Source organism: Haliaeetus albicilla, chromosome 10 (assembly GCF_947461875.1).
Source record: "Haliaeetus albicilla chromosome 10, bHalAlb1.1, whole genome shotgun sequence".
NCBI lineage: Eukaryota > Metazoa > Chordata > Aves > Accipitriformes > Accipitridae > Haliaeetus > Haliaeetus albicilla.
The window spans coordinates 20,760,216-20,773,311 of record NC_091492.1 but is presented as its reverse complement, the minus strand read 5'-3'; the positions used below and the strand labels follow the sequence as shown (position 1 = coordinate 20,773,311).

The window sequence follows — 13,096 nt, the reverse complement described above, 5'->3', positions numbered from 1 at the left end:
GCCACCACTAGCTCCTCCTGCCATTTTCTGTAGGTGCTTTATAACCATATACAGAATGTTTGGCACATTTTCTTCTGCATCTCTCCTCTTCCATGGCAGACATCCAGAGGAATCACCTAACCCCCAGTGCCCAGCAAGCCAGCCCCATGGATGAGACAGACCAAAGGCCATTTCCATCAATGACATCTAGTAATTATGGCAAAAACTCCAAACTAAACCACTTCGTTACACTCAAGATGCAGGAGTTGGGTAGTTGCAGTGACTGGAGATTTCAAGATAATAAAAACTCCAGGTTTTGGGAAGCAACATTTCTATAATGAATTGTTAGCAATTAGGCTGTTCTGTCAAAATATCTGTCTTAACCTTTCAAGGAGAATCCTGGGCTATTTAACTTATAATTGATTAACAGCTTTCTAATGAGAGGATTAAAGTACACAGTAGATAACTCAGATGATTGACAGCTCTGCTTCACCAGCCTAAAACAAGATACCTCTGTTTTCCTACCACATGCCAATTAAATGATTAAGTATTGTTTACTGCGACTGGGAGGATTACAAGACAGTAGGTGGATTTATTAGCAGAGAAAGGAAAAACAGTCCTACACAGAAGAAAAAGATTATTTCGAATGACTAACAGCCATGCCCTTTCAAAGCATGACTAGAGTTAGCTGAATTATTCACTGTCAGAAGGTTACGCCCCAGCCCTTCTTCCTTTTTTCAGACCATTTGCCAGTTTATCCAGCTATCTCCAATGTGCTCATCATTTCAAGGTGTGCTATCCAGACCATTTGCTGAGTTTATCGTATAGATAGATGTAAGTCCAGCTGCTTGATCTTATTGATGGGGAAAAGGTTGGGGACTTAACTCACATTAGAGGCAGAATCTCACTTCACTGGGGCAGGAGACCAAGATGTCTTTTAACGAGCAAGAGCTGCTTCTTTAACGGTCTCTTAGTACATGTAGGCACTGAATCAAATCACCTTAATACAAGTACCTGAACATGGCAGGGACAGTAATGTGTTTTAGCACCTTGCACCAAGAACACCCAATTTTACATGCATTAACAATTTATGCCGAGGAGCTTTGGAAGGAAGGGAAGGAGGGAGAGGCTCTTAAATTCACACGATCAGGCTCCATAGTTACCGTGTCTGAACAAGCCGTGTTGCTTTAACACAATACATGCCAGTTTTACCATGCTGGGGCAGGGGGGAAACAAAGTTTAAAAAAAAAAAATTTAAGATGCTGAAAAGATTTCAAATTTAGGACCTCTTGACTAGAGGAAGCTGCACATTAAATGAGACAATTCCTTAAGCTTACAATCACTCCTTTGCTTTTTAGGTGACACTTTAATCATCTGACCTCTGGATGGCAAAAGTTACATGAGATGCTCTAGTTAAACTAGATGGCAAGAGCTGAAGTTTTCTTCAGATTTCCCCCCCTCTTTCCATAGGGCTCCCACACAGGTCTATAAGACTGGCTTTAGCACAGCTAAGGAAAGCAAGAGTTGCCAGGTTGGGTAAAGCTGCCAGCACTCCCTGCCCTGGGAGCTTGCTCCCCCAGTATGTCACCAGCACACAGCACTGGATAATGAGTCGTCTCAGCTGGTTAATTAAGAAGAGCAAAGTCCCTGCCGGACAAGAACCTCTGCAGGTGTGGAGACAGCAAAAGAATCTTAACAGAGTAAAATATTTTGGGAACCTGTGAGCTTGTGTTTTCAGCAACCTGTCCAGGGCTCAGGGCACCTTCCTGGGATTCTGACAAAAATAGAGAAGTGCAAGATTTTAATTTTTCAGCGGAGGGCTGTGTACGGCACACAGGCCACCTGCGGTGAGACATGCAAGCAGCAGGCTGATGCTTCTACTGTTCCTTGGGGCTGTACCAGGTAAAGCCATCAAGAGACTGAATTTCAGCAAATCAATAAATTAAAGGCCAGGATGTCAAAGACAAAATTGTGAAAAAAAGAGAACTGTAGGGATATTAAATACAAAGATACCACCTCCGGCTTTGGAAACCTCTGAGCCACAGCTTGCGGGGAAGGCTGTACCGAGGGAAATATTCTTGCACGTCTCCTGCAGCAGCTGCTGTGAGCTGCAGGGGCGGCCAGGGGAAGCCATACCCCCAAAAGGCTGCGGAGGAACATACTGAGCTAATTATGAAGAGCAGCAAATACGAATGGCTGGTGAAGCTGGCCACCACGACTGGCAGATGTCTCAAGAAAAAAGCAACAACTGGAAAAGTATAGGGAAAACCATTGCAGGACATACAGTCCTTCAGAAGACAGCCCCAAGATGACAGGGACAACCCTACCCAGTGGGACTGGAAAGCAGCCACGCTGAGATTGACACCTGCTCGGTCACCTCGTCTTGCAGGAACCAACATGGGGATAGAGCTGCCACTTAAATCCAGACTACTTTGTGACAGCCTGTCATCCAGGTCATAAAAAGCAAAAGGCAGCATCCTGTTTGCCTGGCAGTATTAGTCCCACGGAGAGCACCGCATTGTGTTGTCCCAACAATGTAGTTGTAGGTCACCTGCATTGCAAGTAATGAGAGTGGAACCAGAGATGGAGACAACTCTTTCTTCAGAGAACGTTTGGCCTTTATTAACAGAGCCAACTGTCCCCCCCTGCAGTGCCCATCTGGGGTTAGAAAGAGGCAGGACAAATTTCAGAAGAGCAATTGCAGCCAGCAGCCTCGCCAGGGCTGGGGGGCACACATTTTTCTGCCTATGCCCAGAAGTGTTGGTCTCCTCAACCCCCTGCAAGCCTAGAGCTCAGACCTGCTGCACCCTGGCCACGACAGCTCTCATCCTTAGCAGTTCAAATTCTTGCCCAGCACCATCTTTGACAACGGACCACCAATTTCACCACCAGATGTCGGGGTAAGGCTTGCCCTGCTGGTGCCCATTCATACCAGCCCAAGCTGACTCTGGGTCCTGACAAGTCAGCCCATCACCTTTACACCCAACGCATTAACAGCTACCGGGTGGCAGACATGTCACTGGCAATCCACACTCATTTTAACATTTTGTGACCCAGACAAGAAGAGCTCCAGTTCTTCTGATCCATGCAAGCATCCCTGCTTGAGTTTTAATTGGGATATTACGGGTTAACATGGAATAAAGTTGTTCAAACAGCATCCAGGTGAATACCTCCAAAGGGGCAAACACCTATTCATGTCTGCACAGCAAGGCCAACCAAAAAGACTACTTGTCCATGAGCAATGCTCCCCATGGGCATTACGTTACGGACCATCTGGCCCCCAGGAGAGTACGTCTGCTGGGCAGGACAGCAGTTCCACGGAGAGGAGTTTGACTGATGGACACCCTGAGGTCAGCTCGGGGGTATTAATCTGCTTCTTTGCTCAAACCTAAACTCCCACTGGTTGGTTGAGCAGGACAAGAAAATGCTTCTAAGTGGCACGCTGTACCTGAGCTGCTTGCTGTCTTCCTGCCCACCTGCAGTGGAGTGATCCTGCCCGTTATCCGCATGGATCACTTGCTCAAGCCTTACAAAGGGAAGGAACGTCCAGGGAGAAAGCCACAGAGGAGCTGGGTAGATTTTTCCCAGGGTGAGGGGCAGAGGTAAAAACAACAGGTTTGCTCTTGCTGATGGAAACACCTCATTTGGCTTTTACCTGTTACTCATGCTAAAACACTGAGGGAGTGTTTGCCCGTCATTAGTAACAGAGTATAAAGGTTGCAAAAACAGGAGATTTGGATGGGTTTCAACAACAAGGGAACTGGTCAGCAAAAGCCGCCACCTTTCAAAGGTATGTCTTTCTTCTCAGAGACCCATCACCAGCGCAGACCAAGCAGGTCCAAAGCTTCATCATTTCCCCAAGTTTTCACCCATGCCACAAGACACGGATTCATGGCTTGCCACTGGCACCTACCAAATACACCAAGAGAGCTGTCCCTGTGGCAAGAGCCGTACTGAAATTTAACCCCCACAACCTCGTGACGTGGTAAAACCACCAAAATGACAGCTTTGCCCTCTTGGCTGGGTTGGAAAGACGTGTCTGGCCCTGGCAGGCAGCAGGTCCTTCCATTGTGCTGCGGTGAGCCGGGAATACCAAAACTTCAAAAGCAACTTCTGAGCTGCTCCACTCACCCATCCTAGAAAAGCCTTAATATTGGCACAACAGCCAAGACATGATTTTGTATTTCAAGTTCTAATTCTTCAGCCCCATTGCAGCTGTTATAAATTTAATCAAGACTAAAACAAAAGCGCAGCATCATTTGGCAGAGCTCAAAAAGCAGTCACTGGAAATAACTACATCAAGGCCAATACGTTAAAGTGCATCCTTTCAAGCTTTGTTCAGCAGAGTAACATTTGTTATTGAGAAGAAAAGTCACTGCTTTTGATTTCAGCTGCCCTGCGCAAAGGCTGTCCTGGAAACTGGAAGGAGGCTGTGGCAGAAGGGAGGTTAAACACAGGTTTAGCAAGGAACAGTTTCACAGGTCGAAGTTTGGAGTGGCATTTTCACCTTCAAACTGAGATGGGAATAACTAAGCACAGATTTTAGCCTGTTATCTGCACGCAACAAAGACATTGAGAGTTGTAGTCCAAAAACCTCATCAGGCTTCTCCTGATGGAGAGCAAGTGGCAGGTAAGCCACAAGCTGGCAACCCTGGCACTCAGCTCCATGGGGCAGGCACACCAGCCAGCAGAAAGCAAGCAGGCAGCATCTCTCAGAGGCAGCATCTAATATTTCATCAGACAAAACCTCCAGGTCTCCAATTACGCAACAATTAAGTGCTCAGGAGGCTGTAAAGTGTGACAGTCTGGGTGTCAAGAGCACAAATTCATTTTTCCCTGTAAGCAGCATTTGGGGTGCTCTCCCCCCATACCACCCCCCTCCCCCAGCATTCTCCTTCCATCGCACAACTGCTCAGCTTACCCAAGCAAACAAATTTCAATGTCTTATTACTGTATCAGTTGTTGTAACCAAATACGCACGTTAACAGGGCATTTGCTGCTTATATGCCAGCCAGCTCACAGCATCCTTCACTGCCTTACCTAGAGGCAGTGAACGTATGTATCTACAAGCTCTTGCAGAAATCAGGTATCTCTCTTTCAAATCTGGTAGGGAAAAGCTGAACACTCCCCTATGCTCCTCTGCATAACCCTCCCACATGTCCCTCTGCAAACACACACAGTTTTGATGCATATTTAATTGCCTTCTTGTACAACAGGGAAAGAACGGAGACTAGCTGTTGGGATTTTAGCTAGCAGCTAAAATTAAATTTCTTTTCACGGTGGAGAGAGATCCTGGGACTGGACCCATTGCCTCTTTTTCCCATAACTATGTTATCTCACAGCAGAGCAGCTCTCTTCTTTCAGGATCCCCAGTCATTTAATGAAGACCCCCTCCATGTTACTCCCCATCTAAGAACAAGACGAGGCTCAGTGAAGTTGTTCAGCTTTCTGCAGGCACAGACTGAAAACACACATCAATACATGTTGCTCCTTGATGTGTGTCCAGTCCTTCAGGAACCAAACTACTAATATTCACAGATTAGGTCTGTTTTGCAAAGCTATTCCAAGATTACTGAGAGGTGGACCCTCACTTATCACTTAGCTGCGATTTATTTTTATGTTCTTCTTTGTGAAATAGCCCCAAACCTGGTGGATCTTGCTAAGCCAACTTGCACACCAGTAGCACGTTCGTTCTAAGAACATCTCAGCCAAAGAAACAACAAAACCTTTTCTGATGCTTAGACCATATCAGCGTCAGACCCAGTAAACTGAAGAATGTGTAAACAGTTAGATGTTACTATCAGGAAAAATGGTAATACTGACAAAAGTTCAATCAAGAAATGTGAAATATGAGCGTACAGACTTACCATTTTTGTCAGCTCTTCTGAAAATCTGGAATTGAAAGAGAGAGAAACATTTTTACCATGTTGTTCCACTTGAAAGGGTGAAGCCCTTAGCACCAGGACCATGTTCAATCCCATGCACAGGGCAGGACCACACTCTCCAGCACCCCAAGAGCCAATTCAGGTGCTTTACTGAGCTCACTCTTCCCAAGACTCTGCCTACCTCTCCCAGACCCACACAATGGACAACCACCGCCAGGTAGAGTATCAACATCGTTGCCTTTGGAATAACTGCTGGAAAAGGAGCTAGCTAGCAAAATAAAGGTAACACAAAATGCTTCCAACAGTTCTAGCATCTCCCATCTCCCTCACAGAAGAAAGCCAGCAACAGAGATCCAACGCAAGAAAAATACCCATTAAAAAAAATTACAACAGCCATGCAACCAGCCCAGCCAATTTCTCTAGCATCAATAATATCTCTTAAACCAAGTTTCACAGTTCTGTACTTCTGAAACAAATTATTTACAATATTTTTTTTTTAAAAACCAAGTTTTCTGTGTGGGAAGGAGATTATATTTAGACTTAAAACTACAATGCGGAGGAACAGCCCACAGAGAGGAATCAGATAGCCCTTTCAGAAGAAAAAAAATTGCAGCAATGTGTAGTACAGTAGAATTTGCCAGGGAGAAAGACAGGAGAAACAACTGCTGTTTTTCTGACTAGTCTCAGCTTACAGGTAGTCCCCTGACACAATGCAATTAATAGCAGAAGGCTTCTGTAGGAGTTGAAATCTTAGAGGTTCCTGCCAAAAATGGCTGCTAGCACAGGTTTGGCCATAAATTACCAAAAATTAACACGTTCATAAACTGGGCAGAAAAGGGATAACATTCTCACCATCTCTTCAAACCTGACCCTATTACTTTGTGCAAGAGCAGGGACTTGGGCTGTACAAAGAAATTTCCTTGCAGAGGGAATAAAAGCGCCAGTAGGACAGATCAGAGTCAGCCGTAAAATGGAACCTCTTATTTTCTGGGTCACAAAATCATTACAAAAAAAAAATATCAGAAGAGAAACTGCTGCACAAAACAAGAAACCCAAGAGACAAATTGAATTGCAGAATGTGCTATTTAAGTGAACATGGCTTAATTAAGGAACATGAATCATTCTTTTGCCCAAAGTTCTTCCTAGGCTGCATAGGGCAAAGTCAAAGCTGGACTTTCTGGTGTACTTCAGCAGAGGCAAACACCCTCTGCTTAAGCCAGACCCAAATGGTTGGAGTCACTGTGTCCCAGCTTCAAGAGCGGGTCATAAAAACTCTGCTAGGATTACAGCTTGTGACCACTCCAAAACTGCTTACTTCTTGGGCTGACCTTCAGTTTTTTAGAGCAATTAGAAGTTTTGGGGGGAAATCCTACCTATCTCCACACTTATGGACTTCATTGAGGTTAAATATGGGTTTTGAAGGGCCGGCCAGTCATGGCTTGTCTATGGGAAGAAAGAATAAAGCCAGGCAGGACAAGCAGAACCCCAGCAAGCCCCGTGGCTTTGGCACACATCACCCAGACATGCACAATATGCCCTGCCCAGAGTATGAAATATTCCTCTTTTCCTGGCTTGGACACCCCAACTCCTCACTCCCCATGAGCACCTCCAGATGAGGTACTTTTCTTTCTAGATGCTGATTATTTCTGGCTTTTTTTTGTTTCATCGCCACATCCTTCTATTACTGTTCCCACCACTTTGAAACAAAGACATTACATCGAGTCTAACGCAGGAGCAGCTATGTCTATTTTAAGGTCCTGTGGGGGATCGCCACCCTGCTAAGCACAACTGGCAGAGGGAGAACAGGAAGGCAAAAACAATAGGTAAAATGTAGCTTAAAGTGAGATAAAGGCTCAATCTGCAGTGCTCTGCTCTGTGGAGCCACCAACCTTGCAATGAACTCTCAGAGCAAGAAGAAAAAAAAATAATTAAGAAATGGAAGAAATGTTAATAATGCAAGTATTTATGTCTGGCTTCACTAAGTGAACTTTTTAGGGCTTTAAATCCCCTAGATACTCCTAGAAAGTATGACTATTTGTACACGAACACGTTGATGGAACATCACATCAGCTGTGTTACCCACCAAGGTTTATTCTACAGGACCAAGCTGTTTAGTTTTTATTGCTAATGAGCAAGATTTATTCTTCCAACTTAATTGGCCCACCTAAAATTTGCAGACACAAAAAAAATTTCAAAGAGGACACCTGGAGGGAAAGCAATTTGAGATAAAGTAATCTGTCAGCACAGGCAGGGAGTACATCAAGGTATGAACACTGGAATGAGCATCGGGAGGCTGATAAAGACATAATATACTCCATGATAGACTGGTAATGCTGTCAAAAACACTGCTTCTGTGAAGACCCAGGATTTACGCTCTAGCTCAGCAAACAAGAGTGGCCTCCCACACACAACCTGAAGGTGCCCTCTGTTCACGTCTTGAATTAGTTGTTGCGCTGTGGGAAGGATGCGGCGTACTTTTGGTAAGGGAAAGGTGTAAGATGTCGTCATGGAAGGGAAACTGCAGCCCCTCACACCTCCCCTACTACCAGTGGGTCAAACCCCCGAGGGCTGCTCAGTGCCAGGCTCCCAGGGAGCTTGGGGAAAGGAAAGCTCCAACCAACTCCAGGAAGAAGGCATTGCAAGCAAGGGTGCTGCATCATCTCCAACACTGAGGCTGCAGAGCGGGTCCACCCCGCCGTCACTCTCTGCAGGCTTGCAGTAACTCCATCACTGCTACTCTCACTCAGCAGCAATGTCACTTAGATTTAGTCAAGGCATCAGCCCTGGAGGTCAGCGAGAGTGGAGGCAGTGAAATATTGATGGAGAAACGCCCTGTCCTGCCAGGCCCTTGGCAGCGATTGGCTTCCTGCACCTCCACCCTGGCCGAGGACCGTCCCCAGGGGCCAAGGGCTTCACAAAATGAGCCGGCAGCACTGCAAAGCCTGACCAGGGATGCTCTTTCTGCTCCATCACCCCCAGTTCTCCAACCATCAGGGTAACACGCTGCTTTGAGATGGTAAATGAGAAATTATCCAGTGCAAAAAGTACTACAGCAAATATCTCCCCTATCAGCTACGCTTTAAACCTACTTAGCAAGTCTCCTGAAGCATAGGATAAGTCGCAACGTGAGCCCACAGGATACACACAATATGGCCCACATTAACCCATTTTATAGGATTTACACAGGCAATGCATGCAGTTTGCTGTCTGCAGCATACTTACTCCATTTACCAGGTATCTAGATGAATATAAAATCTATTTAGAGCAAGCAAACTCTGCCAAGATTTCCAATAATTTTTTTTAAATGTACATTTTTGCTGTACTCTCAAATGGTTACTACAGATATTTGGCTGGCAGAAGTGAGCAACTCAAAATGCTAGTGGTAATAATAAACTTGAAAAAAAAAAATATGATGGTTTCAAATTTAAACATTCAGTTCTGCCTTCTCAAAGCTCCTGGATGAGAATGTACGACATTGGAGGCTGCTTAATGCAGGTTTTCTCAGCAATTTTATTAAATTCACATAAGCACTCCCCCAACAAGCCTAGGAATTATTATAGGGTTTGTAGAGTTTATTATCCCTTCAGCAGGTTAATATGATGTTGACTTAGAGTGCAATGGAGCTAGAATTTTGTTTTCCATCATAATCTTGGTGCAGAATCAAGGACAAACCAAAGCTAAGTCTCCTGGGTGAGGAAAGCCTATGGATGAGAAAGCATCCAGATACCCAGATATACCTAAAAACCCAATTACTCTGTTCATTATGTTCCTACATTCCTGTCCTTCCTTTCTGTTCCTCTCCCTACAAGTCTTGACACCGCATTTGGAGCCAAGACAAGGTTTTATATCAGATATGGCTTTTAGCTCTCGAACTCAAGGTACCGGTAGGAACTTCCTCTCCTACAACCTCTCTATATTGCTCTTCCCAGTAATAACACAAGAAAATACTGACCTGAAGCTTTGCCACTTTGGACTACATCTTTAGACACCATCAGGCTAATGAGCTTTCCCCATGCAAGGGGAAAGGTTTGATTTTAGTGTTTCAGTAAGAAATATACCATTGGTGTGGAAATATTGTCCTGTCTGGAGTGGCTCCCCGCGGAGCAAGGCTGCTACAGAGCTCCAGGTCTCCTGGCATTTTTCCCATTCCAAAGCACTTTTTTTTTTTACCTCCCCAAGAGAAGAGCAGTTAACACCATGTCCTAGCCTTTCCTTTCACTCTCACCTTCTCCTTAGACTTTACGTAGCTGTCCTAAATAAGAGTTGCATGAGACAGGTAAAAATTACGTTTGATGTTACCACCTTCACAGCACTAGAAGTTAGTTTTCCATAAATGTTGGCCCTGGGTGCAGCTCCGTTTCAAGCACCTGCTTACAAAGCCCTGAAGAACAGAAGAGAAAGGCTGAACTCTTCTTTGCAATTATGTACCTTGCAGTGAGCAAACCCCAAACGCACAGAGCCCAGCCATGCCCTGCCAGCGTGGCTCGAGGGGACGATTTCAAACCATGGATTTTGCATAGGGAGGATGGAGGAGGAGGAAAATAGCCTTCCCTGTTCACTCAGAGAAGTGAGAAGGTAAGCAAGGATACAAGGAGGAGTGAATCAACCTTAAAAAAAACAAACCAACAAAAATCAAAACCCAAACAAACCACAGAAGGAAAAAAGGTCAAAGCAGAAGGGGATTGGGAAGGGATTCCTGTGGCTGCAATAGTTTTGCTAGTTAGGGCTGCACTGGAAATTGCATCGTTGACAAAACAGTTGGAAAACTGTGCCAGTTTTTGGATCTACATTTGGAAACACACCCTTGGCACAAACCAAATTCTCTATATCTTCTATCCAAACTCCTTGCTCAATCCCATGGGGGTGAAGAAGTGCAAATCAGATTTGGCCACTTAAGAGAGGGTGCAAGAGGAGCCCTAAGCAGGAGAGCTGGATTTGAAATGATCTTTCTGACCCTGTCAAAGAAGGGAAGAGGCAGGTAAGGGTCAAAATTAGTTTTCAGCAAAAGACAGAGCAGATGAAACAGAAAGCTTCATCTGACCTGAAATGAATGGCACCGCTTTTTTCAAGGGCATTTAAAATAAAGCCAAAAAGCAATGCACTTAGTCACCATTGGCAAAGCCAGAAAGGAGGCAGGGCTGCCAGTGCCCCTTGGAGTGCACAGTCCTGCCATGGGGATGCTCACCCATACCAAATGCTGACCCTTATTTTAGGTGCCAAGTAGGAGATGAGGTCTTCAACGGGCTCTCCCTGGCGTAAACCAGAGGGAGCACCTCTGCCTGCAGGTCTTACATGAGCTGGAGTTCACATTCCTGCTGTCATCACAGGTTTTTGACAGAGATGTGAAGGCAGGAAGAGATGAGTAAGGACAGTCTGTAAGTCAGCACTGAACTACTCCCAGACAGAGCAATACCTGTCTAGACATTTCCCATGCCTTGGGAGCCATCCACCTCAGCTCTATATTGCATGTGGACTCATTCACACTCAGCAAATATGATCTGATATAGGCTTACCCACGCACACTATATTCTTCTTTTCATAAGTCTTGTGACATCTGAGGATTTGCTCTCGACTGGGAATGCCACCACCACCACATGTGGATTTGAGCAGCACCATGACAGATTCAGCTTCCTTTTAATAAAGGGGGTTTGTCCTCATGGGTGCAGAAGGAAGGTCGGGGCATCTTCGAGCAGCCCAGAAGGCAGAGAGAAAATGTAGCATTACCACAATCCCACATCATAAGCTGCGGATAGACACTAGTTATCTACAGCAGATTACACATGCTGCCAACCCTAAGTTTTTGGCTCTTGCGGACAGAGCAGCTGTGTGCAATCCAGACCCACGGAACAAACACCCAGAGGCAGACACCTGAGGGCGAGCACAGGATGGGTACAGACCCTTTGCTCAACCCCAACCCCTTATGCTGATTTGACTGACATTGTAAGAGCTGACCATTAAATGCAAAGTGATGTTCTCCAGGTTCCTGGAGTGACACATCACCTCCACTTGATCTATGACCACCACTGAAGAGCATCTGTCACTCCCTAGTTTTATTTGCTGCCTACTTTAGGCAATGCTTAGGACTTAAATATCTTCTTCATTAGTTTGTTAGCAGGGTTTAGTTAATATGCAATTTTAGCTATTTTTTACACTTGGAAATCTATGATTTTGAGCTGAACTAGTAAACATTATTCAACGTTTTTTAATCCTTTACCTAAAAAGACACAGGCAAAATAAAAGAAAAACACTGAAACTAGCCCAAAGTTAAGATTCATCCCCCAAGTGGTAGTAGCCAGGTTGATGGCAGAAGACATCTAACCCCCTTGTATTTTGTTCTTCCTCAGCCTTCAGTTTTGCCCCACAACACCACAGTTTTGTTTCTTTGGTGGTGTCCTGGTTTCAGCTGGGATAGAGTTAACTGTCTTCCTAGTAGCTGGTACAGCGCTATGTTTTGAGTTCAGTATGTGAAGAATGTTGATAACACTGATGCTTTCAGTTGTTGCTCAGTAGTGTTTAGACTATAGTCAAGGATTTTTCAGCTTCTCATGCCCAGCCAGGGCACCTGACCCAAACTGGCCAACGGTGTATTCCATACCATGGGACGTCCCATCTAGTTTAGGAACTGGGAAGTGGGGGGCAGGGATTCGCCGCTTGGGGACTGGCTGGGTGCGGGTCGGCGGGTGGTGAGCAATTGCCCTGCGCATCATTTGTACATTTCAATCCTTTTATTACTACTGCTGTCATTTTATTAGTGTTATCATTATCATTATTAGTTTCTTCTTTTCTGTTCTATTAAACTGTTCTTATCTCAACCCAGGAGTTTTACTTCTTTTCCCGATTTTCTCCCCCATCCTGCTGGATGGGGGGGAGTGAGTGAGCGGCTGCGTGGTGCTTAGTTGCTGGCTGGGGTTAAACCACGACAGGTGGAAAGGGCGTAGGGAACTTTGTACTGACCCACCAGCCACCCTCACACTCTGGAGGAGTCAGAACAAGCGCTTCGGGGATGGTTGAGTGAGAGGAAAGCCAGAACAGAAGAGGAAGAAAAACTGACTAAGGTACCATTAGGGTCAGAGCCATCTTGTCTAATTCATAGCCAAAACCAAGCTTAATCCTCTTTCCCCAGCCCCCAATGAACTGCCTACATAGCACACCAGCTTGTGCAAACAGGTTAGTTAAATGTAAAATCTTACAGGCCTTTTACTTCATCCCCACCCACGGAGAAGCCGCACTGC

The 13,096-nt window shown here is 45.3% G+C and overlaps 1 protein-coding gene across 2 annotated transcripts in view; it reads right to left on the bottom strand.

The window, feature by feature from the left end:
• The window catches only part of NECAB2 (N-terminal EF-hand calcium binding protein 2), a 98,219-nt gene that overhangs the window by 71,373 nt on the left and 13,750 nt on the right, over positions 1-13,096 (bottom strand). For both annotated transcript variants that reach the window (XM_069793727.1, XM_069793726.1), the window contains exon 2: positions 5,847-5,871. In XM_069793727.1, the coding sequence (XP_069649828.1) occupies positions 5,847-5,871 (25 nt within the window). The remainder of the gene's footprint in view (positions 1-5,846; positions 5,872-13,096) is intronic.